Source organism: Artemia sp. Qi Xiang Cuo, chromosome 3 (genome assembly GCF_049724085.1).
Source record: "Artemia sp. Qi Xiang Cuo chromosome 3, ASM4972408v1, whole genome shotgun sequence".
Lineage (NCBI taxonomy): Eukaryota > Metazoa > Arthropoda > Branchiopoda > Anostraca > Artemiidae > Artemia > Artemia sp. Qi Xiang Cuo.
This window is the reverse complement of record NC_142796.1, coordinates 13,000,356-13,026,372: the sequence shown is the minus strand read 5'-3', so window position 1 is coordinate 13,026,372 and position 26,017 is coordinate 13,000,356. Positions and strand designations below refer to the sequence as shown.

The 26,017-nt window shown below is 35.3% G+C and overlaps 1 protein-coding gene across 5 annotated transcripts in view; it reads left to right on the top strand.

The window, feature by feature from the left end:
• Cap-D2 (CAP-D2 condensin subunit) overlaps positions 1 to 26,017 on the top strand; it is a 215,665-nt gene that overhangs the window by 150,225 nt on the left and 39,423 nt on the right. For all 5 annotated transcript variants that reach the window (XM_089108481.1, XM_089108484.1, XM_089108483.1 and 2 more), the window contains exons 12-16: positions 4,799 to 4,960; positions 8,799 to 8,919; positions 12,663 to 12,971; positions 16,660 to 17,460; positions 25,131 to 25,235. In XM_089108481.1, coding sequence (XP_088964607.1) covers positions 4,799 to 4,960; positions 8,799 to 8,919; positions 12,663 to 12,971; positions 16,660 to 17,460; positions 25,131 to 25,235 — 1,498 coding nt within the window. The remainder of the gene's footprint in view (positions 1 to 4,798; positions 4,961 to 8,798; positions 8,920 to 12,662; positions 12,972 to 16,659; positions 17,461 to 25,130; positions 25,236 to 26,017) is intronic.

Genomic DNA, 26,017 nt, shown 5'->3' with positions numbered 1-26,017 from the left:
AGGCGAATACCCGCCCCCCCCCCCCGGAAAATACCCTCCTGGAAAATACCCCCCCCCCCGAAAAATACCCCCCCCCCCCAAAAAAAAAAAAAACGTGGAAAATAAGGCTTTCCAAATTTGAGAATTTTATTTCAGTTTTATATTTTTAATCTCCGTAGAGGGATGGAATTTTGGTACTTGTGTATTACTGCACTCAAATTTACTCACTCAAATTTACGCTGTGTAAAATTCAAGAACACACCGTTTTTTTTGTTAGTTTCTTCGATACCTTAGAAATAAATTTGCGCTATAGATTTGCACATTAGGGGGGGGGGGGTAAGCATCACGGGTCTGCATGCAAAATGCGTTGGGTACAATTATTCTGCATATTAGATAGATAGACAAATAAGTGTATTTTAAAGCCAAATATCGGCCATGAACACAGTAAAATACCATAAATGAATATAGTGAATGGGGGGGGGGGGTGTTTAACGCCCCCCAAAAATGCCTTCCCCCACGAAAAATCCCCTTCCCCTCCTTCGGAAAGTAACCCCCGCGGAAAATACCCCATCCTTGGAAAATACCCTCCTAGAAAATACCCCCCCCCTGTGGAAAGTAAGGTTTCTAAATTTAAAACTTTTATTTGAGTTTTTTTATACCTTTGTTGAAAAGGAACGGAAAAAAGAGGAATTTACAAACCAGAAGTGTCTTAAAAAAAACATAAATCCATTTGTGTTGAAAAGGCTTCCATATGATTTTTTGCAATTTTTGGCAGTAGCGGGTGCCAAATTCAAAAAAAAAAATTAAGAAGAAAAACAATTTAGGCACACAATCATCAATATTAAGCTAAAACATATGGCACCGAAAAGTTTAAGAAGGTTTTGCTATCCTTTGAAAAGATAGTTGGCTTTGGGAACCAACACATTCTAAATTCTTTAAGTTTTTACGGACAAAAACCTGCTATATTCTACGATTTTATTTTTCTTATCTTCCAAGTGTTAAACTACCACAAATCACCATTAACAAATAAATGAAACCCAAAACTAACAGAAATTATAATAGATAGCCTAGTCAAACTCAAAACGAGCAAAAAGTAAAAGGAGTATGGACAAGGCTCATTTGAACGGAAATTAAAAGTTCTAGTGCCCTTTCTAAGTGATCAAAAAAATGGAGGGCAACTTGGCCCCCTCCCACGCTAATTTTTTTCCCGAAGTCACCCAATCAAAATTTTGAGATAGCCATTTTGTTCAGCATAGTCTAAAATTTAATAAATATGTCTTTGAGGGTGACTTAATCCTCCGCAGCTCCCGGGGGAAGGGCTGCAAGTTATGAACTATGCCCATTGTTTACATATATTATTGATTATTGGGAAGTATACAGACGTTTTCAGGAGGGATTAATATAGACATATTAATAAGTGTGTCTTTGAGGATGACTTGATTCCCCACAGTTCCCGGGGGAAGGGCTGCAAGTTATGAGCTTTGCCAATTGTTTACATATAGTAGTTGTTATTGGGAAGTATACAGACGTTTTCAGGAGGTATTTTTTTGGGGGGTGGGGTGGGAGGAAGGGATTCTCGGTGGAGCTATGAAATACCTCAGTAAGTGTATTACATCCTGATTGCAACAATGCTAGTGACCTACATTATCTTGCATTTGAAATGGTCGCCTCCTAACAGAGGCAAATATCCTAGTGTTGGGCCGACATGCTTGACCCAACGATTGGGCTTGTTTAGTCCCAGGCTGCATAAATTTCACTTTGGCAGAAACCGTAATGCTTCCGGGTCGGTACTGATGTTTGTTCAAAAAACATTTAAATGAAACATTACATTTACTTTATACTAGGATGTTTTTTTTTTTTTTTTTTTTTTTTTTTTTTTGTTTTCTTTTAGTTAACAAAGTGTCCAGATACCTCGCTATTCTTCTGTAATTTTTTAGTAGCCATATACCAAGAAAGAATTATTTTCTGACTTCAACGATAAAAAAATATAAAAAAAAAACTCAAATAAAAGTTTCAAATTTAGAAACCTTATTTTCCACAGGGGGAGGGTATTTTCCAAGGAGGGGGTATTTTCCACCGGGGTTACTTTCCGAAGGAGAGGAGGGGGGGGTATTTTTCGTGGGGAGGGCATTTTTTTTGGGGGGGGGGGTTAAACCCACACCCCCCCCCATTCACTATATTCATTTATGTTATTTTACTGTGTTCATGGCCGTATATTTGGCTTTAAAATACACTTAATTGTCTATCTATCTAATATACAGAGTAATTGCACCAAACAAATTTTGCATACAGACCCGTTATGCTTACCCCCCCCCCCCTAATGTGCAAATCTATAGCGCGAATTTATTTCTAAAGTAACGAAGACACTGACAAAAAAAACGGTGTGTTCTCGAATTTTACACAGCGTAAACTTGAGTGAGTGGCGCATAATACACAAGTACCAAAATTCCATCCCCCTACGGAAATCAAAAAAATAAAACTCAAATAAAATTCTCAAATTTGGAAAGCCTTATTCTCCACGGGGAGTATTTTTTTTTTTGGGGGGGGGGGTATTTTCCGCGGGGGGGGGGTAAACGCCGGCCACCGATAAAATAACACTGGCTCCTTGACCAGTTAGTGATAAATTATTTTTTTGAATATGCAATGAAAAGTATAAGATAAAAATATAATTAATTAATTTGCCATTATATGAACTAAAATGGGTTTTAGTTTTTAGTTCAAGCGTACTGGTTATTCTGGGAATTATTTCATTTCAGGATGGTTATAATCTGCTCTTTATTCCTTCAGCACCTAAAAAAAATGGGTTCCCGATGGTTTGGGGTTAGACCTTATCAGATCCTTACTTTTACAGACGTTTTGGAACTGCGGTTCAAACCTGTCTGTTGGAGTGGTCTTGAAGCCACTCCTTGAATATGGTGCGGGTCTCAGGCGTCTTTGTGGTTCATCGAGTTTTTTTTTCTTTTTTTGCAATATGCTTATTGCTTGTTCAAAGTTGGGGTTGGGGTTGCTTTCTATTTGGCAAAGAAGAATATCGAGATAAACCAACGGAACCTTCCCTGTAATTCAAAAATTTCTAGATTTTGTGCCAAAAGAAATTTTGTTTCTCCCCAAAAATTGGGAAAAAAATTCTTATTCGTTTTTGCCTTCCCTGGGAATATTTTTAGCTTCCGACTAAATTTTGAAAAAAAAAAATGTGGTAGTTATTTTGGACCAATGATTACGGTCAGGTACCAATGCCTAGTTAAAATATATTAGACCTAACTTGCTTGGTAAAGGTTAACATTTACAAATTGATAATAATATACGATTAAAAGACAATATTAATATACAATTAAAATATACAATAATAATCATACATTTTCTACTTTTTCTTCCTAACGTCGTCCCTTCTTCCTTTGGCTTAATCCCATTGATTCCTTTCCGTTTTTTCCTTCGTCATTTTTGGCCAATTTGATGTAAAAATATATATATTTTTTTTTTACAATTGAACCATTGATTACATAAACAATATTTTACCCAAAATACTTTAAATTTTGTCCATGTGATATGACACCCCAAAATATGATTCAAAAACTTCAATCGGTAAAAAATCGGTAAAACACAAAAGCTGAAGAATAAAGGTAAAGGTTTCATACTCAAAGATAACCTCACTGTCATTTAAGTGTTGAAACTTAAACCCAAAAAGCTGGAAACCCCAAAAAGCCTTAACGTTATAAACCCTAAAAGCTGAAGAAGAAAGGTAAAGGTTTCCTTTGTTAAAGTACCACCCACTTTTGGCTGTATTAAAATTCTCAAGTTTATGGTGTAGTACCATATTTTCGTCAGTGTTGCCACATTGAGCTGTGAAAAGCAAATTAGTTAGTTTTTACAAGACTTTCGCCTGTAAAAAGAAAGTAGTCTATGTCACACATTTTTAAGCTGTTTGATGCCATGTGGTTTTAGCTAAGTTTTTGCTAGTTTTACTTCCACGTTTCCTTCTTTTAAATTCAGTGCCTGCTACTACTCAACACTGCATAACTGCACATGTAGGCGTTTTTTCATTAACAAAAATTCCCTAATTCTTCCTAATTTTTAAATATACATATGGCTGTGTTAATTTTTACTTAGCCAGCTCAAACATCAGGGTGCACTTCCACTGTTACTTTAAAGATAGAAATATATAAATTTCTCTTTTTTGCTTTCTTTTTTAAATATAATGGATGAAGGGAGGTTATACTGCAAAAACTTGTGCTTTTTGATGGCTCAGGTGTAGCCAATTTGAAAGGACGTCCTCGCATGAGGTTGGAAGAGGTTATCAGAAAGTACCTTAATGGTGTTGACTTTGATGACATAGAGAAAGTAGTGATGCTCTGAATAGAGCGGGGGTGGGGAGGTTCGCAGCTGTGGTGGCCTCTTGGGTTTGTGTTTTGATGAGTTTTTAGTGGTTCTTCTTTTTTTTACATCGAAAAGTAAAATTTTAGCATCTAAATTTATTTGTTTTGTATTACTGTGTATCCACACATGTGCATGCTGATATTTTATCTGTGAATTTGCGTGCCGATATATGCATGTCTAGTGTGTCACTGAGAAGCAAATAAACAGCATTACATTTATTACATGTATTTTATTTGTATTTTGGTATTTAGCATATTAGTAGATTTATTATATCGTTTTTTTGTGTTGGTATTTATCTCCCCGGTTGTGTCCCAGCCATGGAGCCCTTCTGGGGAGACTGTATTGAAGTTGGTTTTAATGAGTCGTGAACTTGTTTTTACTAATTTGTATTTAAAACTTTTATATTCCATTAAAATTTAAATTCACATGTCATCTTGAATTGCAGTGCAGAAAAATTAACTATCAGCAGCAACATCAATGTACTAATAAGTGTTGGCCTAGGAGATAGAGGAAAAGAGGATTTCCGCCTTGCTTATGAAACATGTTCAGCCTTACTGAAGCTAGTACCTGATAGAGTTAGGTCAGACTCATTGACTCCACCTTTAAGGTAAATTCATTTTGTTTTTATTACTCCTTTTAATTTGTTGTCTCTATGCTCCTTGTCAAAGGTGAAGTCCTTCTCCTAGACGTAGTTTTAATTCTGTTTATAAACTCACGAGCCGTGATCAGCGCTGATTTATTATCGCGTTTTTATTACTACGTGTAGCGACAGCTATCTATTAATCTAGAAATAGAAAATTTCTAGATTTCTAGTAAATCTAGAAAATTTTAATTTAACGGTCTTTGGGAGAACTTTCTTTGGTCCCTATAATACTAAGAAAAACAATTTTCAGGTCAAGGAAGTATCTTATCCTTCAAATACAGTTTATTTTTTCCATATATTTAATCCTAGTTGCTCCACCCTGTTTTGTAGGAAAGGTGTTTTGTTAAATAAAGAAATTAACAACAAACCCAAAGTTTATTAACTTGTATAAATAAACATCAACCTTTGCGAAACCCCACTTACTTAGTCACTACCAACCATCCTTGCCCCCCCCCCCGAAACGAGCTGAATATTCTTCTAGCTTGTTTAATATTCTAGCTTGGAAAGGAAAAACTAATAAACTGGAGTATTTTGAAAACATCCAAATGCAATTGTCGCATGTAAATTTTCTTTTCTCTTTCCTCTAAATTTTCTTTTCTTTAAAATTTTTTTTCTAGCACCCATAGTTTTTGCCTAATTATTTGTTAAATTTGTTAAATTTCCCTAATTATTTGTTTTTCTCTTCCTCTTCCATTATTTTTTTTCTCTTATTTTTTTTCTCTTCCTCTTCCATTATATGTTTTTGTCTTTTCTCTTCCTAATTATTTTTATTTTCTCTTTACTCTAAATTTTCTTTTCTTAAAATTTTTTTCTAGCACCTAGTTTTGCCAATTATTTGTTAAATTCAGTCTAGACAAAGACATTTAGAACAGTTAAACATTAAAAAAAATAGCTCAAAGGTTATTGATGCTAGAAAAATCTGAAACATTTTAATGTATAGTATTCAAAACTTCAATTGAAAATGTTCCTAAACAATTATTTCTTTTTTTCTTCCCAAGCATTCAAATTTAGTAAAGCACAAACTTCAGAAAATTAAAATTACTCCTTCAATCAAATTAAAGATTTCATAAAGAATTCTAGAATTTGGTTTTTGAATTCTAGAATTTAGAATTAGAATTTAAGATACGAAAGAACTTAGAATTTTACAATTAGAGTTACAAATTTAGAAAATAAGCAACTATGACGAAAACACAAATTTCAGAAAATCATATTATTTTGCAAAAAGTGTGGATTAGGGAAAAGGTACGATTTTGTTTTCGAACACATCGTTAAAAGTCTGTGTAAAACCAGGTGTTTTTGTCTTCAGCTAAATTAAAGTTCATTTTCCGTCCATAATGTTTCCTGTGTTGAACTAATCAAGTGCTAAACGTACTGGGCCAAGAGGTGCTTCGTGAGGTGCAATAAAAACATATTGATGTATTTAATGAATTTATAACAATTTATTCCTTTACTCTATTTATGAAAAAAGAAATGGAATAACAAAACAATAGAAAGACAAAAGAACCAGTGCAAATCAAACTTTCCGTATGACGCAAATAAAGATAAAAAAATGAAAAGCAAATAGCAAATCGAAGCAAATGCAAAAGAGAATGAAATGGAGATAAATCGCTGTGGTGGGTTTCTCTGTATCTTTGAACGCAACCCTATTTAATTTCAATATTTCTGGTACATTAAACCTTGTGGGGCCAAAATTTTACAAAATAAAAATTGTATTTAAATGTGTCACCACATTTAAATACAATGTGTGTGACAAAAACCAACTGACTAACCAACCAAAACCAACCTGATCTTTAAATGTGTTAGGTGTTACAGACAAATTAGACGTCTTACCGATTTTTCACAGTCTATATAGACAGACAATTTTCTGAGAACAAGCTATTGCAAACAATTACGAGTTTCGTATTATAAATTATCAATTTTTACTGTCCTAGTTACTATTTTTGCAACTATAAACATATCGACAAAGAAAAGACTAAAACACATTATGCTAAGTTTGAGCCCCCCTCCACCTTCAGAGACTAATTTTAAAGGAGCTTCCCCCTTGGCCTATGTCATATCAATAGATCTCAAATAAATGACTATTTATTGAATATAACCTGAGCCAAATTCTGGGGTTTAAAAGCTTTCTAATAAATCTTGAAACATTGTGCACTGTTTCTTTTAATTTTTCACTGTTAGAACTTATAGACTGACTTCCACTTGCTAACATCTAGTGAACAGTTTAAGATAAATATAGGACATTAGACAGGAAAAATGTCTAGAATTTTTCTGTAGAATCCAAAAATTCATAAATATACAAAATGTTCCATTTAACAAACATATATGTTTTGTTCTCCATACATTTTAGAACACCCTGTACAGACAAAATAAATTATCTGAAAACTGCTTTTAAAGCTGTTCTATTTCTGCTTTAAAGCTGTCCACATGTTACTATTTTGTAACTATAAACATATCGACAAAGAAAAGACAAAAAACACCTTATGCTAAGTTTTTTAAGCCCTCCACCTTCGGAGACTAATTTTAAGGGCACAAAACAATCCAGTGACAAAAACCATCAGACTTACCAACCAAAACCAACCTGATCTTAGCTCTTTGGAGAAACTTTATTAGCACATTAATTAGCACTTTATTAGCACATAACAGTGAGTTGAATCACGTGATGATTTTTAGATTTTTTCACTGTTACAAAAAGTTTAAAGAATAGAAATATGCGAACCAAGAGTAGAATAGTAGAAGCTACAGTGGTCAAGTATTGTTCTGAAACAGGACCGCTCTGAAAGGCGGAGAAGTATTTGTCGGCTCTTTTCCAAAAGCATTGTCTACATATTCTTTTGGGTAGGCCTACCCGTGTGATTGACCATATCTAAAGCAGAAAAATGCTATGGTTGTAATGAGAGAAAGATTGAGATTGCTATGAAACATTCCGCGGATGAAAATGACAGATTGCGCCAAAAATCAGCCTTTTCGACCAACTATTTAGGGCCAATTGAAAAGTGTGTCGTCCCCGAATGGGTGGAGAAAGGATTTAAGAGAAATTGTAACTTTTTGGGAGGGTGTAAAGAGGGAAGCTTTGAATAGATTGGGAAGGAGCATGTGCAGCTCTGTTAACCTCAGGTGGTTTGGTGATGCAGTAATTTGTTAGTAGTAGTAATAGTAGTTTAGTGTCATTACTTCATGGAAGTTCAATTGATTCCCGAGTCACATAGTCATGCTTGTGGATGGGACTCGAAATTACGGACAACTACATCGCCAATTATGTATCCTATTCGTAATTTATCACGGTGAACCCTGTTCAATCATCATGCATAAGATTTATGATGAATCAACCGTGGTTAAGGTTTAAGGCTGATACTTTGAAGCTAAAAAATTAAAGATTGGAGCAGTAGTTTCCCTATCTCTGAGATGAATCTGGAAAAATATACAAAGACACTGTATTAGTAGGCAATAGTTGGAAGCAAATTAGTGTTGATGCACCAATTTCTTGTCGTATCAGTTTTTCATTTCTGTAGTACAAATATGTATAGGTTAAAAGAAAAACATATAATTTGTAAATTTTGACTTTTTATCTACAGATGTGACTGTGGCGTGGCTCTGGCATAAGTCTGATAAAAAGAATTAAAAAATAATTATTTAAGTTCCAGTATTTTTTTTAAGTTCTCCCGTGGGAGGGGGGGGGGGGCTTGAAAAGCACTAAGAGGCAAGGAAAAAATTTAGCCTGCGTGTACGTATTGTTTGGCCTGTTTTCTGAACTGAATAAGATGAGGAAAGCATTTTGTTTAGGTTTTATTTGTTTTTCTTTTAGATTTGAGGAAGACAACCTGATGTTTAGAAATCTGAAGGAAATTCTAGTATCTGGTATAACAAAAATGGAAGATACATATTATATTCCCATGTCAGGTCAGGCTGTTGCCGTTATTTATCAAGTAAGGATCTGATTATTTTCTTATTGATAAATTAAATAGGCAAGAATATTAGTGAAAAGGCTCATATTTTTAATAAAGAGGAGAAGGGGTTTGTACTAGAATTATCTGAGTGATAAATCATATGAAAATAAGAGGAATATAAAGAAAGTGGAGAAAACACTAAAATATGAACTAAGGAGGTGTGAAGTGGAAACCACGGATAAAATTGGCGAAGATGTATATGATTCAACCAGACGGCATAATAAAAAACTATTGCACCGGCATGTTAAAATTTGAGATAGTAAAGTCAATCTGGACTTTTCCCAGTTAAAGATAGGAACGGGGCCACAATTAGTGGCAAAGAAAGAGTTAAAGAAAGATGAGCAGAAGATTGAGAGCGTGCTAAACTGGGATAGAGTTACAGGGAAAGATATAGAGGAAAACTTCTGGCAGGCAGAACTCAGAGAGTGAAAGTAGATGGCCACATTAACAAAGTTGTGACAAAAATATCTAGCGGCATTCCACAAGGCAGCGTCATCGGGCCCCCGCTCTTCAATCTTTTTGTAAACGACCTGCCTGAACACATATATTGCAGTCTATGCTGACGATACAAAGCTTTTTAGACCTATCAAATGGTCAAATTATATTCAAGGACTGCAGACCGACTTGAACAAGATAGCCGATTGGATGAGGACGTGGAAAATGGAGGTCAACACAAACAAAAGCTCCCGCCTTTGCCTTGGACCACAGAATTTTCAAGTCAATCTGTAGCTTTAACACCAGTCTAATACCAGAAACATCTTTTTAGCGGGGCCTTGGAGTAATAATAGACAGTGAGCTAAAGTTCACCGACCACTACGAATCCATCGTGAGCAAAGCTTTTAAAGTAGTTGGACTTATTCGTAGAAACTTCATTCTAAACGATTCTCAGCTTTTTCAACTCTCTTCAAGTCTCTGCTTCGGCTTATCATTGAATATGGTCACACGACAATAAGACCTCACCTTCAAAAAGACATTGATGCACTTGAGAAGATTCATCGAAGAGCAACAAAATCTGTACCAAAAGTAAGAGGGCTCTCGATAAATAAAAGTTCAAATAGGGATAAAATCCTTTTAATAGAACGTGATAAATTCCACAAAAATACTAGATATTTCGGTCACATATGCAGTGACCGTTATCAGTAATAATACTAAACAAAAACAATTAAAAAGAATAATTTATATACAAAATAAAATAAACTACACATTTTTTAATAATCTTATTCTTTCCAAAGCAAAAACGGAAGCGAGTCTCTTCGATCTTCTTGGATCCGGTTCGGTAAAATAGTTCTACTGACTATTTCACGTCGCTGTTTCTGAGCGTTGGAATAAGTTTTTTAGGTGGTGATTCTGGCAACTTACCTGGAAATGCTCAGAGAATATTTGTTTTCCAAATTTATTTATTATGTATTTACACGTCAATTTCAGTGATTATGACAGCCTACAGAGTGCAAAGCTCCGAATGAATCTGTAGTTTAACTGAAAGTTTTAGAAATGTTGATATAATAGTTGTTGATGACGTTGCCATAGAATATTTACACCCCACTTATTGCCACACACATTACCACTTGCCACAATTTTTGCATTGCCTATCTTGTTGTAACTGTATGTTTGTAAAGTTGCCATTTTTTACTCTTGAACCTGGTCTTGATGCCTGGGATATTGGATGTTGGGAGAACCGTTAGCTGGTTCAAGCTGTTTGGAGTTTTGACGCCTGCATCTTTTGATCTTTTCGCTGAATAGTAGTTCTTGAGACTTTTTTTTTAACGTAATGGTGGAAATGGTTTACTGTGTATTTTGCGAACTTTATTAGTCTTAAAAAAGTTTTTTTTAGAATAATAAAAAAGAAAATCAGTAAGGTAACGTAAGCAGTGAAGATAAACGAAAATATTACCACATGTATTATTACTTACTTCACTATTACGATACCTTTTGGATTATGTTTTTCTCCCATTTCCTGAATAACCTGAGCAATTGGGAAAAATTCACTAGCAAATGCTTCCAAACCTGAGCCTTTGCCTGTGAAGCCATGAAACTTGACCAATAAAACTGTGATAAATCACTAGGGGTGGCAACTCTTTAGTATTTTTACACCTTTATCTTTATTACTTCCCATGAGAGTTCTGACCATCTTAGGTCTAACCACTTCATCCTATAGATATACCAGGGCTGTGGAGTTGGTTATAAGTTATACGTGACGCCGGATCCAACTCCGACTCCAGACATTTTCAATATACCAGTTGCAACTCTGATTCCATTCAGCAAAAATTTCCTAAAACTCTGACTCCATGACTCCGACTCCACATCCGTGAGAGCTACAGCCTGGTATGCATAGGACATATATTCACCGTCTTAGTTAAAGCGGCGTTTACATGCAGGTTGAGCTAGACTACCATGCCTACCCTTGGATGTCTGGCCATGCACTTGCTTAAACATGGAAGTTCAGTTAGGCATACATGTGAAGACCGGTCTTAAGTGCAGATGGTAAATACGAGGGCTATTCAGAAAATAGGGAACGTTTCGTTATAAAACAAAAACTAGGTACAGGAATAATATTTTATTATATACATCTGAAAGAGTGACTAAAATGCTACTTTTCTACAGTCAGCAAACAAATTAAGCCACTTATCGTAGTGGTGGACAGGCTTCGAAATTCCTTCATTATAGAAATCCGCTGCCTGCGATCTCAGCCACTCAGTGACACACGCCCGAAGCTCGTCGTCGTCATCGAAACGCTGTGTCGCTAGCCAGTTCTTCATCTTCGGGAACAAGTAAAAATCACTCGGTGCTAGGTCGGGACTGTAGGGTGGATATGGGAAAATCTCCCATTTGAATGAGTCCCATGAATCCTCTCATCAACTTTGGCGAGAAGATCGTCTGTCACAATGCTCGGGCGTCCACTCCTCTCTTCATCATGCACATTGGTTCTTCCATTTTTAAACCGGATACACCATTTTTGCACTGAACGTTCATTCATTACGTCGTTGCCATACACTTTGCACAGTTGCCAATGAATTTCTATTGGATTTTCGCTAACAAAAACCATATTACGGACCGCACTTCATAACTAGCGGGATTTGAAATTGCAGCGCATATTTTAAATTAGAATATTGGGAAAACGGGCAGTGCGGAGATGTTCTCGTTCTCCCGGCTGGATGCTGACGAGCACGCGCATACCAAAACATACGTGATCGCTGCATGTCTAGTGGCGTCAGACGGAAACGTTCCCTAGTTTCTGAATAGACCTCGTATAGCGCAAAAGAGACATTCTGATTAATAGAATTTATGATCCTAGACACGCAGCTCTAAACTCTAGGACTGGATGCGTAGCTGCAATTTGTTGCAGCCGATTACCAAATTTTGGACATGACAGGAACTACCTGGATATTGACGTCCGGACATGCTCTAACTAGACACACGTGTGAATGCTACTTAAAGGACGTAATTGACACGTTAACAATTTTTGTTTCTTTACATAGACTTTGCTCTTACTGACAAGAGCTAAGAGAATTATGAAGTTATAAGAGCTGGATCTTGGATGATTTAATACGGGAAGATGAAAATTACAAACTAGTAGTGCCGCTTACAGCATATTATATGGTGGTTTCACCAAAAAAGTGAAAAAATTCAAAGAAAAATAGATATTTAATATTAATAATCTACAATGCAATAGGATTCGTCTGTAAATGATATTCCCGTTTTTGTAACTTCTTTTTACACTCTAGCTGGCTGATGTTCCTGACACGATTTGTAATGACGTATTGAGAGAAATTTGTTCCATTATTAACAGAAATTATGGCGATGAAAATGGGCAGTTATCTCTACCCTCTAAAATTCTAAGTCGTCTCCTTGCCTTGTTTGGACATGTGGCAGTTCGTCAGATGAACCATCTAGATGTGAACATTTTCAGTGAGTTGAAGAGGAGAGAACGAATCAAGGAAGAAGAACTGTTTAATAAGTACAAAAGACAGAGCAAAAATAAAAGAGCTTCAAGAAAGTCTTTAGCAGCAGACATGACGTTGAAAAAAGACGAGGTTGGTACTAATTTATTTCTGAAATGTTAGTCGAAACCTTCTTGTGTTGCTTGTGAATTAAAATGGCTTTTTTTTATAATGACATTAATAATATTAATTTCATTACTCTAAAAGCCTTAGGGCTATAAGGGGAAAATTCAGTTCTCCTTCAATTAACCAAAATTGACATGAACGCTACCAAAAGAAAAACATTACAGAAATATGTTTCTATGCTCCATTGGAAGCCTGAAAAATCGTCTTAATTCTTCTACACTCAGTAAAAACTCATCCCTCAGTGTACTGTCCAGCCAACTTCGATCAAACCCAAAATTTCCACCCATTCCTGTCGCAACTCATTCAATTCTTTACGCTCAACCCACCATCTCATCCATAATTCCCCACAAAAGGACTTGTATGCTTAAACAAACCTGTTGTAGCACAGTGGATTGATGCTCTGCTTGCCAATACGGAGCACCAGAGTTCGATCCCCGCTGCAGCAGGGTTGGGCGACAAGCTTTGATTTTTGTCCCTGTAAAAACACCCAGCTACTGAAACGTCGACTCGACGCCCTATGCGACATTAATGGCTCAGGAGGATCTTTATCCTTATCCTATTTTATACTTAAACAAGGCCATATATGCTTTCTCTGAAATTTTAACGTCTCATTATATTCTATATGTTTTGTCCTCAAATTTGTGAGCAAATGGTGAGACACCATACTTTTAGATATAAAAAAATAATCTAGAAAAATAAAATGTGAAAAAAGCAAAGAAATGCGACTGTAATGTATTAAAAGACCAGAATTTAAAAATTACGAAGTATTTAGGCCAGTACTACATTTTCGTTAGTGTTGTCGCGTTGATCTGTAGAAAACGAAATATATATATATATATATATATATATATATATATATATATATATATATATATATATATATATATATATATATATATATATATATATATATATATATATATAATATATATATATATATATATATATATATATATATATATATATATATATATATATATATATATATATATATCTATGTATATAAATATATATATTTAAAGAGGTCAAGTGGCAAATAGCTGTATTATGGTTCATTTCAAGATTAATTATCAAGAAAATTCGTATCGTTAATGATTAAAGGTGTTTTTTTTTTTTTAATTATACAAGTTCGGTGTTAATTAATCAGAGTAGGGTTATCTGCAAGAAAAGTAGAATAAGCTTTTCCCCTGAGTCTTCTTGTGTCTCTTTGAGTCTGTTTGTTAACGGAATCGAAAGAAATCCATTTTTTATGGGTAGCCAATCGCTCGACAACTAAACCTATAGGTCTACTTGTTCTATACCCAATTTATAGTCTTTCATTTGACTATCCCTCAGTCCCATAGAATTCTTCTAAAGAGCACTTTGGATGTGTTCCACTGCGCTCCATGTGCTCTAATTTTTGTTCCTGTCTAATTTACTCATCGTCGTCAAAATTCAAATATTGTTCAAATTCCTATCAATGTGTCACATCAAGTTTTAACCCTTTTGACTACGTCTCATATTGTTTGTTTTGTCCTACTTGAGTTAACTTGAAGATATCGCTTGTTTGGCCCATTTAAAAATATGGTGAAACAATTTTTGGTCTGACTGCGATTTTTGTTTATTTATATGCTTATATTCATTTTTTTTATTGTTATTGACTTTTCTTAAGTTTTTTTTTCCACGGAATGGATGTCTTCGAGGCAGATTAGGGTCTGTGTGGTTTTATTATACCTTTTACATTCTCTCCCTCCCTCCCTCCCCCCTCTCTCTCTCCCTCTGTCCCCTTCTCTCTCTCTCAAAAGTTTGTCACAGAATATAATCGGGAAAGCTTGGCACCTTTTGTTGACATTCCCTATAATTAGCCACTTTCCCCCTTACCTTTTCCCCAAATTTATATTGTCTGCCATGTTTTACCTTCATTTTTACTCTTTTCGGTTCTTTTCCTTTTAATTTTTCTTTGGCTATAGGGTGCATATATGTTATTAGCGAATATACTTTGCTCTAGATTAGTTTTTTTCTGAATTCTTTGTTGTTTGTTTTTTTAGTTACATAAAATGCGAATTCAAGGAGTTTAGTAAGTTGGTGTGTTTTTTCAATAATCTTATCTTATCTTCATTATTGGAAAGAAAGAGAAAATGTGAGAAAAGGGATTAAACGAGAATATTAAGAAAGAGAAATTAAAGAAGAAGAAGAACCTTTGTCACCTCCTCTAGGAGGTGGCAATTGGCTTTAGGAGGAGGCTCTAAGAATCGGTTTTATGGTTGAGGCTTATGCAGCGGGAGAAGAAATGTAGATGCAATTTTCGCTTTTGGTTTCCATTTCAATTAGCCATCATTACGTTCTTCCATTAGCATAGGCATATTTCCAATTATAGATGCACAATTTCTACAGGGGTTCTCACGCCACTCTTAGAAAAGCTCAAGATTATCTAAAAATAAGGATGCAAGGGTGACATGTAGCATCGATCGGATACCCTCACAACCTCAAAGTTAGGGGTTGGATGTAGCGTCAACTGCTGTTTTCTAAAACTGAATCCACTACCCTTCCTAGTCGAGCTATCTTAAATGCCACTGAACCTTATAGTATAATCTATCTGGATCTCCCAAATGTTCTATTTCTCATTTTAAGACAGAGTTGGTGATTATTGATAGAACAGGCATAAGCCTTATTTAGTGGGGGAGTTGACGTGTGATAATTAATACATACATTATGTCAATATCTTCTCGTATGTATGGATTAATGTTATTGCATTCTACCGATAGATTATTAGAACAAATTGATAGAGATGGGATTAAAAATAAAGATCATTTTTGGGAAAAAGGGACTTGAAATCTATCCCTCTTGTTACAATCTTGAATAGAAGTTACAATCTTGAGTCTAGTTACAATCTTGAGTTTTACTAGAAGCACGTTACTCTTAGACTCGCTGATAATTAGAGAAAGAATTTGTTAGTAAATGTCTCTAACCCTTCTTCTTTTGAAGTCTTCAAAATGGCTTAGATATTCAAGCTTTAAGTGAGATGGACAAAAATGGGACTAAAATGCATGAGGAAAAAGGTTCTTTTGAAATTCCTGCCCCACTTGCTGTAATTTTGGTTAGAAAGGGCATTAATTTTATTTTACTAAACGCAGGTTTACGCTTAGAATTGCTGATGTTTAGAGAAGGAATTTGGTAAGAAATATCTCAAAGCCTCGTTTTTTGTCTTTTGGTCCATATATTATTATTTAAAAAATGTCTCAAAAATTTCTTAAATATCAAAGTTTTGGATGAGGTGGGCAAAAATGGGACTAAAATGTATGAGGAAAAGGTTCTTTTGAACCTCAAGTATTTTGCAGTAGTTTGCATAGGTTGCATCAAGACATTTTTTTTTACTAGACGCTGGTTTACGCTTAGACTCGCTGATGTTTAGATAAGGAATTTGGTTGGCAATATCTCAAAGCCTCCTTTTTTCGTCTTTTGGTCCATATATTATTATTAAAAAATGTCTCAAAAAATTTCTTAAATACCAAGGTTTTGGATGAGGTGGGCAAAAATGGGACTAAAATAGGGATTTAGTTTTAATGAGGACGAAGATAGTTTCTAACATTTCACTTGATTCCGATTTAGTTTTTTTTATTTAAGAATGCCTCATATTCATTGTGACTTTCTTCTTTTCAACTTCTATTTTATTTAGGAAGATGAAGATGAAATAATGGGAGCTGTGGCCGATGATGCTGAAGCAGAGTTCATAAGAGCTGTTTGTGAGAATGAAGTTGTACTTGGGGACTCCATCCTTGGTAAAGGAATGGCATTATTGGTTCAAGTTTGTTTAAATCCTGGGAAATATTCTGATACAGATTTGCGCACATCTGCAACCTTAAGCCTAGCCAAGTGTATGCTAGTTTCATCCAAATTTTGCGACCTTCACTTGCAACTTCTATTTACTATACTTGAGCGTACAACAGAACCTACAATTCGCGGCAATATAATTATCGCCTTGGGAGATATGAGTTTTCGCTTCCCCAACCTGATTGAACCATGGACGCCACGTATCTACGCACGACTTCGCGATAACTCAAATTACGTACGGAAAACTACATTAACAGTTCTGACTCATCTAATACTTAATGACATGGTCAAAGTAAAAGGGCAAATCTCTGATATGGCAATGTGTATAATTGATACTGATTCTAAAATATCTGGCTTAAGCAAGCTCTTCTTCACTGAGTTGGCTCAAAAGGGAAATTCCCTTTACAATGTGATGCCAGACATCATATCACGTATGTCAGATCCGGATGCTGGCGTTCCTGAAGATGATTTTCAGACTGTTTTAAGTTTCATTATAGGGCTAATTCAAAAAGAAAGGCAGAGTGATTCATTGGTTGAAAAGCTGCTGTATAGACTGAGTGTTGCTCGAATGGAAAGACAGTGGAGGGATTTGGCTTATTGTATTAGTCTTCTGCCATGCACTGATAGAAGTCTCCGAAAAGTGCAGGTATTTCCATTCATTTTAAGTTACGTTTCGATTCATCATAGGATTGTTATTTTACGATAAGGTTAAGATCCATCTTAACGAATATCTTTATTTCCATTTATCATTTATTCGAGGTCTACGTTACATTCCATCTTAGGATCGTTATTTTACGATAAAGTTAAAATCCATCTTAACAAATATCTGTATTTCCATTAATCATTCGTCTCAGGTTTAAGTTACATTCCATCTTAGGATCGCTATTTTACGATAACGTTAAGATCCATCTTAACGAATACCTGTATTTTCATTAATCATTCATTTGAAGTTTACATTACATTCCATCCTAGGTTCGTTATTTTACGATAACTTTTAAGATCCATCTTAATGAGTATCTTACAAATAGTTAACATCTTTCTTGTGTCTATTCATACCTGAAAACCATGATTTTTTAACATTTTTCTTTCGGTCGTTTCAAAATTAAGAAGTTTATAGGGCATTATTACATTTTCGTTAGTTTTTCCGCGTAGAACTTTCAAGTTTAATAACCAAAAGAAACTAGTTTTCCCAATTCTTTGCTGAGGGGATGGGTACAATTTTTTTCCTGCTCCACACAAAATTAGTTCCACAAGAGTGCTATCAATTTTTTAAATGTTTGAGTAATTCTAAAAGTTTCTTCTGTAGCAGCATTCAGTGATTCAGCCAGAAACAACACAAAAGTGTTGTCCATTTAATTTTGACTTCATTTTTCATTGTGACATGACTTTTATCCTTTTCATTGTTTTATTTTTTTTTTACATAGGGTACAATATTTTTTTTTTTTTTTTTAACTTTTTAGATGTTTTTTTTTTAGTTTTTGCTTTATTAGCAGGTATTTATTAACATAAATACCTCTGCAGGAGAATGGATCTACCTTACGATTTTGGAAAGTATGCATTCTTTAGTTTTACGACTGGGGGACCGAGGTAATATATTGGGGGGGGGAAATTTGAGTTTGGGGCTGGGGAGAGGAAGGTGAAAGGAATTTATCTCCAACCTACACCAAAGGCTGTATGATATATTTTCATTTTTATGCCTGTTGTCTGACTGGCCTCTACTACTACTGCTACTACTACTAACAACTCACTGCAGCACCAAGCCGCCTGAGGCCAACACAGCTACGCACGTTCCTCTTCCACCCCATTCTATTCAAAGCCTCCCTTTTTACACCCGCCCACGAAGTTCCCATTTCCTTTAAATCTTTCTTTATGACGTCCTCCCACCCCAGACGGAGACGACCTGCTTTCCGTTTAGCCCTAGACGGTTGGCCGAAAAGAATAATCTTCAGCAATCTGTCATCCTTCATACGCACAACGTGCCCTAGCCAACTCAACCTTTCTTTCATTATAACCCTAGAGAGCGGTATTGAACCACATTTTTCGTATAGCATAATGTTTGAAATACGGTCAGTCAGCCGGGTACCCAGAACAATCCTTAAGCAATTTCTCTGGAAAACATCTAACAAATCTTCATCCGCTTTTCGGAGCGTCCATGCTTGACCACTATCATCACTGTAGCTTCTAATATTCTAATCTTGATTTGCAGATTTATCTTCCTATTTTTCCATACTTTTTTTAACTGTGAAAAAACACCCTGAGCCTTGGCTATTCTACTTTTAACATCTTCATTGCTCCCACCATCTTTACCAGCTGCTGATTAAACAATAGAGAATGGTTTTGATGGAGTCTCTGAGCCTTTAATATGTATTAGAAAGAGAGTTCTAAGATAATAAAAATAAGCATGAACAATCAGAGAAGAAAACTAGGAGAGAAGAAAGCCAAAATTTACTAAATAAATTGCAAAAGAAGAGAAAATAAGGAAGGGTTACCTTCCTTATTTGAACTAAAACAGACATGCTTGAATGAGGGCCTAATCTTAAGTGGTTGTCCAGCATCAGCGCCAAAAATCATTTAGTTTTAGCAACTGTAAGGTAAATTTTGCCAATCTTAAGTAATATTTCTCTGACTTATAAAAACGCTAGCAATTTATTTAATGAAACACAACTGTAGTATGCCGAATGTTTGTCGAATTTTTGTGCCAAGCAATATAAAGCAAGTTTTTTTTTTTATTTTATAAAACAAAATTTATGCTGCTAGTTTCTTGTCCATCCATGCAGCTTCATTTAGTTGTCATTGTCTTTGTAATCTGCCCCAGAATTATTTCGATTGTGCTAGTTTCTTATCCCTGCAGCTTCATTTAGCGCCGTTTTCCTGCCATCTCCCCCAAAAATCATTTAGATTGTCTGGATTTTTGGGTCCAAGAACCCTGTTCAACGTTTATTCTTTCCTTTTGTTATTGCTTAGGCGATCTACCTACTCACAAGCTCGTTCCGAGGAAAAAGTGATAAAAGGTTTTGAATGCCCCTCTTCGAACGCTTCATGGTCCAATTAATAAAAGTATATCAGTTTAATTTTTTTTTTTTTTTACTCAATTAATGGCGTAAAAATCCATGACTGGTACAGGTTGAATTTAATCCGCTTAGGATTAAATTGAACTATTTGTTGCTAAACAACAGAGGGTGTATTGATTCTCCATATAGACCATTCGAACGAAGCGGAAAATTATACTGAATGGAATAAGATCTCAAATTGGGATTTTTACGGAATAGTTCCGCCGCTGTTGCGTATTTTCTTCATTTTGGATAATTCCGCTCTCGAAAAAAGTGCCGCTTAGGACTAAATTGAACTATCTGTTGCTAAGCAACAGAAGGCGTATTGAGCCTCCATATAGACCATTCGAACGACCGGAAAAAATCATACTGAATGGAAGAAAATCTCCAAAATGTGGATTCTTACGGAATAGTTGCGGCCTTATTTAGTTCCGTAACTATAATAGTTACGGAATATTTTCTTCATTTTGAATAATTCAGCTCTAAGGTCGTGGTATACTTCCTTTGAACAATCAGATAGTTTACCCTTAAAAAATTCTTTGACTTATAATCCTGTAAATCTTTGGCTATGTACACTGGTGTTGACTATCATTGTTTGATTTGATTAGAGTATAAACTCGGGATCATCATTTTTAGTGAGAATGAATTTTAATTAGTCTAGTGCCTATTTTCCTCGAGTAGGTGAAGACGAATACTCAAAATATAGAATCTGTTCTTCAGAAGCTGAAGAAACAATAGGAAGTCTTTCAGGTGCTAAGTGTAATATGGGGTTTCAAACCAGAGGCTATGGTTGGAAGTCGTTGCAAATAAATCCAAAAGATTTTTGTGTGTGTAATTTCTTAAAATCAAAGAAATGGTGATCTAAGTTTCTATTCCAATATAATTATTCGCACACGTATATTCAGATGAGAAGGGGGAAATCATCTTTAAGGCTCATCACATGGATCAGAGGCAACGCTGTAGCGTTGCCTGTAGTAAAGGCCATATGGCTCCAATGTTTTATTATTATTTATTATTATTATATTTTTTTCCCAGAGGCACTTCATATGGAAGGGGTCGTCGTAGAAACTTCAAAGGGGGCTCATTCGATTGGAAATCGAGAGTTCTAGTTTCTTTTTAATAGTCGAAAGTGATTGGAGGGCAACTAGCCCCCCCCCCACGGCCATCATTACCCCAAACACATTCAAACAAAATTGTGAGATATCAATTTTGTTCAGCGTACTTGATTTCCAGATAGAAAATACGTTTTTGAGGAGGACACTCCCCCACAACCATCAGGGCAAGGGTTTTAAGTTATGCCCTGGGGGCATATAAGGTTTTTTATAGAAGGTGTTATCGTAGAAACTTCAAAGCATGCTCAATCAATTGGAAATTCAAAGGGCTAGTGCCCTTTTTAATAGTCGAAAGGGATTGGAGGGCAACTAGCCCCCCCCTCCACACCCGTCATTTCCCCAAACACATCCAATAAAAATTTTGATGTAGCCATTTTGTTCAGCGTAGTTGATTTCCAGATAGAAAATATGTTTTTGAGGAGGACACTCCCCCACAACCATCGGGGAAAGGGTTTTAATTTATTCCCTGGGGGCGAGTTAGGTTTTTTTTATAGAAGGTGTTGTTGTAGAAACTTCAAAAAGCACTCATTCAAATGGAAATTCAAAGTTCTAGCGCCCTTTTTAATAGTCGAAAGTGATTGGAGGGCAACTAGCCCCCCCCACGCCCATCATTCCCCCAAACATATCCAATCGAAATTTTGAGATAGCCATTTTGTTCACCGTAGTTGATTTCCAGATAGAAAATATGTTTTTGAGGAGGAGACTCCCCAACAACCCTCAGGGCAAGGGTTTTAAGTTACGCCCTGGGGGTATGTAAGGTTTTTATAGACGGCGTTTGTCGTAGAAACTTCAAAAAAGGCTCATCCGATTGGAAATTCAAAGGGCTAGTGACCTTTTTAATAGTCGAAAGTGATTTGAGGGCAACCAACCCCCCTCTCATGCCCACCTTTTCCCCAAAAACATCCAATCAAAATTTTGAGATAGCCATTCTATTAAACGTAGTTTTAAGTTCTTGAAATTAGGTCTTTGAGGATGTCAACTCCCCCACAGCACTCAGGGCAAGGGTTGTAAGTTATGCCCTGGGGGCATATAAGGTTTTGTATAGACAACGTTGTCGTAGAAATTTCAGAATGGGCTCATTGGAAATTTAAAAGACTAGTTCCCTTTTTAATAGTCGAAAGTGATTCTAAGGCAACTGACACCCCTTCCGCGCTCACCGTTTCCCCAAACACATACAATCAAAATTTTGATATAGCCATTTTGTTCAACGTAGTTGAAAGTTCTGGAAATTATATGTTTGAGCAGGACACTCCCCCAACACAGTCTTGAGGGGCAAGGATTATAAGTTATGCCCTGGGGGTATATATGGTTCTTATGGAAGGAATGCTCGTATAAACTTCAGAGAGGGCTCACTTGATTGGAAATTGAGAGTTCTAGTTCACTTTTTAAGCGTCAAAAGATAACGAAGGGTAACCAGCTTCCCCCCAACCCCAAGCCCTTTTTTCTCAAATAAATCCAATAAAAATTTAAAGATACCTATTTTGTTAAAAATAGATCAAAGATCATATAACAAAAATTCCAATGTTGACACAAACCACCAGGGCCCGGGGGCAGGCGTTGTAAGTTATGCCCTGGGGGCATATATGGGTCCTATTGAAAGGATTCTCGTATAAACTTTAAAGAGGGGTCATTTGATTGGAAACAGAAAGTTATAGTTCACTTTTTAAGAGTCAAAAGAGATTTGAGGGCACCTAGCCCCCCCCCCCCTCTACGCCCTTTTTTCCTCAAACCCATCCAATAAGAATTTTGAGGTATCCATTTTTCTAAAAATAGTTCAAATATCGTATAATGAAAATTCTGGGGTCGACACAGCCTCCCAGGGCCCGAGGGCAGACGTTGTAAGTTATGCCCTGGAGGAATAGAGGGTTCTTATTGAAGGGAAGCTAGTAAAAAATTCAGAGATGGCTCATTTGATTGGAAATTGAAAGTTCTAGTTAATTTTTATAGAGTTAAAAGAGATGGGAGGGCGACTAGCCCCCCCCCCACGCCTCTTTTTCCCCAAAATTCATCCAATAAAATTTTGAGATAGCCATTAACTTAAAAATTGCTCCAAAGTCAGGTAACAAAAACTCAGGTGTCGTCACAACCCCCCAGGGCTCAGGGGCAGGCGTTGTAAGTTATGCCCTGGGGCATATATGGTTCTTATGAAAGGAATGCTCGTACAAACTTCAGAGAGAGCTCATTTGATTGGATATTTAAAGTTCGAGCTCACTTTTAATAGTCAAAAGAGATCCGAGGGCAGATAGCCCCCCCCCACGCCAAAATTTTGAGGTAGCCATTTTGTTTAAAAAAAAGTTCAAAGGTCAGATAACGAAAACTTCGGGGTCGACACATGTTGTACAAACATAATATTTGTAATATAATTCGTTTTATAACTAATTAATCATTAGTTATTATAATTATGTATACTAATTAATCATAAGTTATACCCGGGGGCATATACAGCTGTTTTGGAAGGAATTCTCGTATAAACTTCAGAGAGTGCTCATTTGATTGGAAATTGGAAGTTCTAGTTCAGTTTTTAAGAGTCAAAAGTGATCGAAGTGCAACTAGCCCCTCCCTCACGCCTTTTCCCCCCAAATACATCAAATAAAAATTTTTAGGTAGCCATTTTGTTAAAAATAAATCAAGGATCAGATAACAAAAAATCCGGGGTCGACACATGTTTTACAAACATAATATGTGTAATATAATTCGTTTCATAACTAATTAATTAATTAGTTATGAAACGAATTATATTGAAAGAAATATTTGAAAGAAATACGTTATTTAAAGTCAATGAATCAATACAAATGTAGAGCATTGACCTATGGCATTCTGTTCAGAAAATATTGAAAAAGTAGTCAATGAAAAACATTCACGCCAAACTTTATTTCGTTTCAGACGGATGGGTAAACCCATCCGATAAAAATTTGAGGTGACCATTTTCTTAAAAATAGTTCAGCTATCAGATATTAAAACTCCATGACCGACACAACCCCCCTGGGCCCAGGGAGAGGTGTTATAAGTTATACTGTGGGAATACGGCATGTATGGTTCTTATAGAAGGGATACTCATATAAATTTCAGAGAGGGCTCATTTGATTGAAAACAGAAAGTTCTAGTTCACTTTTAAAGAGTCAACAGAGACCGAAGCTTAATTAGTCCCCACACGCCCTTTTCCCCCAAACCCATCCGATAAAAATTTTGAGATAGCAATTTTGTTAAAAATAGTTCCAACATCAGATAATAAAAACTCCGAGGTTGACATAAACCCCATTTTTTATCTTTATTTTTCTACTGTGGTATCAGTTTTGTTAATCTTATTAACGTTTGATCTTTGATTTTAAAGTTTTATGTTGAAATAAGTAATTTTTAAAAACTTGAATCTTTTTTCAATAGAAAACGAACAAAAATTAATTTAAAAAAACTTTCCGAAAATAAGATTTTCAAAGAAAAGTAAAGGACATTTTAAACTTAAGCTCAAAGATACAAATACCTTCTAAAATTCAAACTCAAAACGACCAGAAATTACTACTAAAGAATAAATGAAACCCAAAACGAACAGAAATAAAATAAAAAATCATAGCAAAAACATACAACAAGTAATAATATAAATGAGTAAATAGATCTTAAACCGAGTAATGCTTAGATTGAATATGAAAATCAAGTTTAAAACGAAAAAAAATATTTTCCTATTGAAGTATAAATGACACTTAAAACGAACAAAAATTAAATAAACAATCAATGCAAACAAGCATACAATAGATATTAATTTAAATTAATAAATAAATCTTAAAACGAGTGAAACTTAAATTGAATTTGCAAATCAAGCTTGAAACGAACAAAAAGTACTACAAACAAGAATTTGGGTATGACCTCCTTCTCTCACTATAAAAGTCTAAAACCTACTGTGTCATTGGCGCTTTAATTAAAACTACTTGTGTCTTTAACAACCTTGGAAATTATAAGCAACATCAAATTTAATATTTTATACATAATGATATTAGTTTTTGAAACATGCGTTAGTTCAAGAATTTATTTCACTGTAATTGTATTTTTATTTTCAATGCTGTAAGAACTGGAAAAGAACTTAATTATTTATAACTAATTAATAGTATTAATATTTTCCTAATGTTTAATTGTTCATCACTTGCAAAATATTTTCTTTGTAGGAAAACTTCCAGTTTCTGGTCGACAAATTACAAGAACAGAAAGTGTTTGAATATTTCACTCAGATGCTACAAAGTGCTAAGAAACTGGCTAAGCCTGAAGTTAAGGTGAGATTTCTTGCGGTATATAGGCTATCACACTAGGCTCACATATCTATGTTTTCACACAAAAACTGCTGGTTTTGCGTTTTATGTTAGATTTCATTCGTCCTTTTTTGGGCGCAAACGCAAATTTGTGCAGTTTGTGCACACTAAGACAGTTCTTCGACTTCGTTGAAAAATCTCAACTGAGCTATCGATACAATCATAGAGAAATGGTTTTCTAGCCAACTCCATGTCTTGAGTTTCGCTGTTTGTATTTTAACGAATGAATTGAATGTATAATTAATAACGCGGCCTTTTTGCTGCATGCGCGGTGTATGAGGCATTTTGCGTCAAGCGCGGCTGGGTTTTTTGTGGTGTTTAGAAAAACGAAGGAAAAAATTGTAAAGAAGAGAGAACGAGGAGAAAACGGCAAGTGAAAAATAGAAGAAAAATGTGTGAATATTTCACTCGAAACCTCGACCTTGGTTCGGTCGATCTCAAGATCGGTCGAGTCCGCTCGACCGTCTTCAGTGCAGAATAAAAAATACAGATAAAAGTCCACAGGACAATATAAAAAAACAAACCGTATACCCAACAATAAAACCAAAAGAAGAAGACCCTTTCTATGTATTAATAAAAAAACTTTTTCCACAAAATAAGTTTTTCAAAGAAAAGTAAAGAACTCCATTAAACAAAAAATGAGCAAAAATAAAACCAAATAATCTACAAAGCGGTGTCGATCTTTGGGTAGTATATTAAGCTACCCAAAAAAATACTAAAAACTCGAAAGCATGAAAACTGGTGGT